The 7905-nt window shown below is 33.6% G+C and overlaps 1 protein-coding gene across 1 annotated transcript; it reads right to left on the bottom strand.

Moving 5' to 3' along the window:
- Positions 1–1400: 1400 nt before the first annotated feature.
- On the bottom strand, positions 1401–2339 carry LOC124978199 (olfactory receptor 4F6-like). Its single transcript, XM_047542347.1, has one exon. The coding sequence runs from the start codon at positions 2337–2339 to the stop codon at positions 1401–1403; it is 939 nt and encodes a 312-aa protein (XP_047398303.1).
- Positions 2340–7905: the final 5566 nt, after the last annotated feature.

A 7905-nucleotide genomic window follows, 5' to 3' on the forward strand; every position in this document is an offset into this window, starting at 1 on the left:
TATGAGGATAACATTTATATGAATTATTTTCCTTAATAAACTATTTGGTTAATTATGATCCCTTTCCAAAAGTGACCAGAATCAGCCAAAAGGATCTGGAAATAGGCTGAGCTTTGAGTACTGAGGCTGACTCTTATATATATGTCTCACAGGTTTTCCCTTGGCCATTAGAGGAAACAGAATCTTCTTGATTAAAGGATATTGATAATTTCTTTGTCCGTATGGATATTTTTACTATCTCACTGAGTCTAAAGGTGATTTTTAAAGAATTAGAGTAAAGCAAATGAGATAAAGTTATGCAATTAAAACATAAATAGGTTAATAAGGTAGTCAATAATAACACTTGGATTCTTTAAAAAGAGAATAGCTTGGAACATTGATGACCAAGTTGTGGAGAATATATAGGAAAAACAGCTTGACCAAAAATAGCCTCACTTCTTATCACTTATTTTGTAACTTTAATTATTATGTTGTAGATTAAAATGAGTGGAGACACAACAATTAATGTTTATTAAATCTGTCTTAGGAATGCATGGTTTAAGTGATGTCTCAATTGTGTTTCTTGACTACCAGGCTTCCCAGGTTTAATCCTCAAGATGTCAATTACCTTCTTTGTCGTAAACAACCTAGCTTAAGAGTAGGCACATTTAGTAAGCTTTTGCGATCTCAATGGGGTATTTTTCTCTAGAAAATAAGTCCCGATGAAGACTCTTAGAATTGAAGAATTTTTTTTGTTGTTGTTGTTTTGTTTTTGTTTTTGTTTGCAAATCAAATAATTCTTTGACGAAGACTTTAAAGGTAATAGAATAGAATTATGCTGTTAAAAAAGTGGAACATACACCAATTTTGCATCATGCATGGTTCTAGTCTATTCTAAAATGACATTGTAGAAAACACATTGAAAATCATTTTGCAAAGAATAATTAAGAGTTGTAACAGTGCTTATCTTCCTACTTATCAAACTTAAAAATCATTTATCCCTCAATTTAAATCTGTTAGTTTATATAAACCCAGGTATTATCCATTGGATCCACATAATTTCCATGAGAAATATATATTGATGGCCAGTGATGCCTATTATTAGCATAAAAATACTGATAAAGTTAATCATATGTATGTATATGTATTTATACAAAGATAAAATAACCGTATGAAAATTAGATATAGTTATTGCTGGTAACTACAATTTAGGTATGCAGGTTAGATGAAAATATATAACACTTAGTTTTTTAAAATAATTAACAAAAGTTGTTATAATTCCACCTGAAATGAAATTATTTGATTTAATACCTTCTGTTCTAAAAGAAAGAAAAAAGTATGCATTCTATAGTGTTAGTAGTTACAATGGGGGATCTTCATGGTCTGTGACATCCATCTTGTGCTCTTGTCAAGGAAATGCACTATGTCATCTCCCTAGAACTTGCAACCTGTCCACTCAGCCTTCTCATTGCCAACTTCATATCTTTATTTCTTAAAGTGTAGATGACAGGATTTAAGACAGGGGTGACAACGAAGTCCACAATAGCAAAAAATGTATCCAATGACCTAGTGGGGAAAGGCCACACATAGAGAAACATGCATGGAGCAAAAAACATCACCACTGCTGTGATGTGAGCTGACAAGGTGAAGGAGGCTTTGGATAAATCACTTGAAGAATGTTGTCGGACAGTGACCAGAATAAAGATGTAGGAAATGATCAAGAAAAAGAAGGTACCCATAGATATGAAGCCACTGTTGGCAGTGACTACAAATTCCAGTCTATAAGTGTCCATGCATGCAAGTTTAATAACCCTGGGAAAATCACAATAAAAGCTCCCCACATCATTGGGATCACAGAAGGGTAAATTTATGACAAAAACAAATTGAGACACAGCGTGAATCACTCCAATGACCCAAGCAGCTATTACCAAAAGTGTGCATGTTTTGGAGTTCATAATGGTGAGGTAGTGGAGAGGCCTGCAGATGGCTGTGTACCTGTCATATGCCATGACTATGAGCAACACCATCTCCACTCCACCCATAATGTGGATAAAGAATATTTGTATCATGCAGTTGTGGAAAGAAATGACTCTATAATCAGTGAAAAGATCAGAGATGATCCTAGGAACTGTGGTAGATGAAAGACCTAAGTCAACAAGTGATAGGTTGGCCAGAAGAATATACATTGGGGAGTGTAAGTGAGGATCGAAAATCACTGTGAACACAATGAAGAGGTTTCCCAGAATAATTCCCATGTAAAATAAAGAGAAGATGAGAAGAAGGAAAAACTGCATTTCCAAGGATTGTGCAAGTCCCAGTAACACAAATTCAGTTATCACAGAGGCATTTACTTGGTCCATCGAATCAGAAAGAAGGGAAGACAGTGAAATGACCTGAAAGAAAAGAAGGAATCAACTTAGAGGCGCTGAAAATAATGTGCTAAAAGTTGATAATTTTAATTTCAGTACTAACAAATTTTTCATTTAGTAGATAGTAGACTATTTACAAAATAATGGGAACCCAGGGCATAAAAGATTTATGTAGCATGGACAAAGCTGACTTAGAGCAAATTTATTGTTGTAAGTGCTCTCATTTGCTCAAATTCAAACTTATCAGTTAATTTAAGAAACTGGAAAGAAGTCAGGTGTGCTTGTTTGACCTGTAATCCTAGCAACTCTGGAGATTGAAGCTGAAGGATTACAAGTTTGAGGCTAACCTGGGAAATTTAGCAAGACCCTGTCCCAAAATAAAAAATAAAAATGACTGTGTATGTAGCTCAGAAGGAGGGTGCCTCTGAGTTTAATTTTCAGTACTGAAAGAGGAGTAAAACAAAGAGGTTGGAAAAATGCATAAAACAAACTCAAGGAATTCTGGGGGAAGAAAAGAATAAAGTCTAAAAAAATTATAAATGAATATACACTCCCAAAGAATTGGAAAATTGTGTATGAACACATAAAAATGGTTTTCAAAAAATGAAAAAATAAACAAATTTTAAAAATACAACAATAATAAATTTAAATAAAAATTGCACATTAGAACATAATTGCTTAATAATAGCTAACACATTTCTGAAAACTGTTTCCTGCCAATACCTGAAAGAATTGACCTCAAACCATTCAGGAAAACATCAAAAACCTAATAGATGAATGAGCAAATGATGCAAAAACATAATTAAGAAATGTAAGCTATAAATATACACATATATAGTATATATCTACATATATGTGTATATGTGTGTCTTAGAAAAGAAATATGATAAAATATACTATTATTTTCTTATTAAATTAGAAAAAAGTTTTATAATTATTAATATAAAAACTGTCAAAGGCTTACTGAAATAGGCATTTTCATACATTGTAGGAGGGGATGGAGACTGATCTCAAACTTTGAAGAAAATTTTGAAATCATTTATCAAGAATGTTGATCCATATTTTTTTAGTGCAATAATATTTCTTCTGGAATTTTATTTGTACAGAAGATGTCTTCAAGACAAAAATGTTCAATGTACTTTATTGACAGTGGTAAAAGTTTGAATCAATACCAAACACTAGGTTTAAGAATGTTATAATATATTCACATGATGAACTATAATACAGCTATAAAACTAAATATTGACAGAATTTATAATAGCATTAGGAAGACTGCTTTAACAATAACCCCAATAAAGATAAACTGCATAGTCCAACTTTTCAAATAATGGTAATTGGTTTTGGTTGTTTAAGAGCTTTAAAAATCTTTTAGATTTTAAAATGTTTTTCAGTGCTTATATTCATGTTTGATGTTTTTTTACAAACACACCCAATGGCAAGGGAAGATGAAGGAATGAATGGTTTATCAAAAATGCTTGAAAAACAGAATTGACTCAGAAGAAGACAAACTGATTGAAGAATAAAGGATTCTAATTCTTTCCTTATGTAAAACCCCATTTTCATGAGTGCTAGAAATTTTTTCAGTCAAGATTATCTAGTGGGTAGATATAGTTAAATAAGTTAAGGGTTTTGTTTAAACTTCTTAAACCTTCTTGGAGTTTCCAAAACATCTCTGCTTTCTGAATGAATTCTGGTAATAATGAAATAAATGTAAGGAAAATGGATGTTCCAGTACTCTCATCAAGTTGAGTGAGGGCAGTTAGTGATGTTGATGGGGGATGTTATATACATGTGTTATATACATTTTAAAGCTATGTTTGCCACCTTCAGTTCATTCGCACTACTTTTCCTGGAGTTCCCACCCATATTTCAATCATTTGGGTCACTGGGGCATGATGACAAAGGATTTGGAGTGGGGGATTAAACCTGGGAAGCATTATAGAGTAAGAAGACCATTGCTGGAAGCATTCATGCAGATTACCCCTACTCTGCTGGGCAGAATGTGTTTGGTGACTTACTAAGATCAATTCTGTATTGTTTGAGAAATGAAGTTGAGGAATTATGTTGACCACTTAAAACCAAATGTTTTATTCTATTAAAGTCAGATACAACATACAAACCAAATACTCTAGGAATCCCATCATGAAAGTGGCCTTTCAGCTTATAAAAGCAATTATAAAGCAAATAAAAATAATCAAAGTGTTTGAATTATTTTGTCAGATTGAACCCAGGGTCTCATGCATACTAGCCAACACTCTACCACTGAGTTACATCTCCAGTCTGGGAAATTGCATTTAGTAATCCTTCTTTGTCAGCTTGTATGTCTTGATGACAATCTAGTTATAAAATAGTGAATATTTAAGTAAGTCAAGAAAGTCTCACTCTTTCTTTTTAAACATTTGGCATATTATATATTATCGGTGAAGGAATCTGATGGCCTCGGAGAGCTCCTTTGGAGGAAAATAGCAGTATTTTGCTTCTCTGCCTTCTCAGGAAACACTGGTGGTTTTGTGAAGCTCCTAGCAGTTCTTCAGAAGCCAAGTACCCATGGAGTTTGTCATCTTTCCTATTGAAGATTTTAAATCTGTCAGTCATTCAGGTTTGGGTAGACATATCTTCAAACAGGAAATGTGGACACATATTAAAGAAAAAGCATCATCAAAATTGTATAGAAGTGGGAAAGACCTTTGAGATGAACTCATCCAATCATTTCATTCTAAAGATAGAGAAATAACCCAGTGTGATTCAATGACTAGCCAGATGTCAGATGTTCTAGACTGTAGTCTGTTGGTCTTCAATAATGCTCTCATCTGCTCAATAGAAACAGTCATGAAAAATAAAAAAGCTAGAATCATTTATATTTGATAGATCACTATAACTTATCGAAAAGACCCCATTCCTTGAATTCTTATTTTGTTTAACATAAAATTAGATTCCATTCCTAATGACTATTTCTGTTTTTTTTTTCCCCCATTGTACATTGTTCTTCCTAATTTCCTTTATTTCAACAATCTGGCATATTCTGGAAAGATTCCATTTTAGAATCCAGAGCCACCAGCATTTCTTTACCATCCCTGGGCATGGGCCATGATATTCCTGAATCTGAGCATAGTCCTTCAGCTTAGCTGTTGTCTGGATCCTTTGAACATGGGGAAAGTGATACCCAGGCAGAGAGAACCAAAATATCAGAGGTCAAGTCTTGAGATTATTTTCCTTTGATTTAAAAAAATAATCTGGCCTTCAAATAGGGAGGGAACATCTAAGACTGGATGTTTTCTTTGCAGGTTGAAAATCATTTTACAATGAGTTGAAGAGTACAAAAGACAGAAGCACATGAATCTGGAAAAATCTTCACACCAAGGATGCAAATAAAAATATCAAAAGGATGTATGTATGGAATTAATTCAATAAGACAATGCAGCTAAATGAAATTTCAAAATAGGAGAGAGAGAGAGAGAATATGGAATAAAAGAACAAAATTAGTTCAGAAAGGAGAAATTATTGACACTAATATTTTACAGAAAAACAAAAATTGAAAGAATGTTGAAAGGGATAGAGAGAGGGAAGCAACTATGGTAAGGGCAATTTTGTAATTTAAAAGCTTCTTTCTTACCAGTCAAATCACAGGAGGTGCATTTTTAGGAGAAGGAAAAATTCAGATAGCTTACCTTTTTGAAAACAATATCCCATAAAGACAAAGCTATATGTAAGTTTTTTATAGTGGGAAAGAAACTAATCAACTGCACACGAGAGTGACCCACTGATGGCACTGAGATGGCCAACACACATCTCATTATTAGTGTCTCCTGGGAACTAGATCTTTGAGTCACACAGGTTTCCCCAAGAGAAAAGCCTCAAAAGAATTACCTGGTTAAGGAACAATGGGATGTGGGAAGATTTTAAGGTAATATGTTGGCTAATATAAAATAATCCCCACTGAGGGTGGGTATTCTTGGAGTTATGAATTACTTAGAATGACTGAGATGAGGGATAGAGAATATATCCAGGATGGACAGACATAACCTCACCCATGATACCATAAATGAAGTTTGAAGAAATAAGCCTAAAACTCCTGATCTGTAAACACAGTGCTTATAACTGATAACAGGGGAATAAACAGATCTTTATCTTGTTTTCAATGATAGCAAATGTTGCCTCTGGATGCCTACCTGCGTTCCCAAACTTCAGGGTGTTGGGGATGAAGTTCTGTTTGAAACCTCTTGCTTGACCTTTATCCTTTTTGAGTTGACTGATCACAAGTAAAGCTTGTAGGTTTGTTGATCATTATTTTTGCATACAAATTTTTATTTACAAATGAAAATTTAACAAGGCATTTACTTGAGTAATTTTCCAGTTGTACCAAATATCTTCTTTCAAATGAGGACTTGCATTTCAGTCTTCTCATCAAAGCTAGTACGGGCAGTGCTGGTGGACAATATTTTAAACTTTATTTTCTCTTTTTCATTAGCACATACTAGTCCATATTTATAAGGTACAGTTTAACATTTCAATACATGTATATAGCATATACTTATATGTGATCAATTATTTTTAGTGATTTTGGGAAAAGAGACAAAAGTGTAAAAGAAGAATATGTAGAGAATTGTTTGCAGTTGCCTGTAACAGAAGTATGGTTACCTGAGAGGAAGATAATCATTCACAAGGACCTGTGTCAAGCTACTCACAAGCCTAGTGGATCTCTCTAGAGAAGCCAGGCTTTATCATTGATGTATATACATAGAAAACTGATCTCTTCATTTAGAATTGTATTCTTTTAGAGTTGCATGTAATTTTTCTCTTGTTCAGAAATGAAGAAAAAGAAATCTTTAGATCAGCAGAAAAATGAGGAATATGGATTAACTGCAAATTAATTTTAGAAAAACAATGATGTTCTTAAAATTTACAAGCAGGACAGAAAGTGGAGAGTAATGTAGGTTGATGTATTAGAAAAATAAGGATGCTTAATGAATTACACATATTTTTGTATATGTAAGATGAAGTAACACAATTTCATTGCTCAAGGGAAGAACAGCTACTCTTAGAGGAAAGGGAAGTTTCTCCTGTTGACCTATAGAAGTCTCTTCTGCAACACAGAGTACAGAGCGCCTTAAATCATTGAGCAGTAAAATCATTGAACCCCTAAAACAGTTCTACCATATAAATATGCTTGTATTCTCATGCATCTTTGTTTCAAGTGGGAGATTGGGATACCTGGAAGAACAGCATATTAGAATGAATGAGGGAGAATTTAGGCAAAAGTAAAGTCCTAGAGAGTTGCCAGACAGGTACAGAGCATACTGTGATGTGAGGGCTATCATCGTGGACATGGATCATGAATTTGCTTGGAAACAAAAGGTTTCTGTATCAACAGTGGAGCAGAAACTGCCAATGTTGAGTTCATGAAACCAAGAAGCAGCAGAGAAATATAGACCAATAATTGAAGACTATTTCAGCTAAGATTGGTTTAATTTTTGAGTTTGACTAATCCTTCAAAAGGAGTTCTTCAGTATTTTGCCCCCAAACTTGAAAAGATAAAGGTAGAGAAAATTAACTGAGA

The sequence above is a fragment of the Sciurus carolinensis genome, chromosome 2 (genome assembly GCF_902686445.1).
Source record: "Sciurus carolinensis chromosome 2, mSciCar1.2, whole genome shotgun sequence".
Classification (NCBI taxonomy): Eukaryota; Metazoa; Chordata; class Mammalia; order Rodentia; family Sciuridae; genus Sciurus; species Sciurus carolinensis.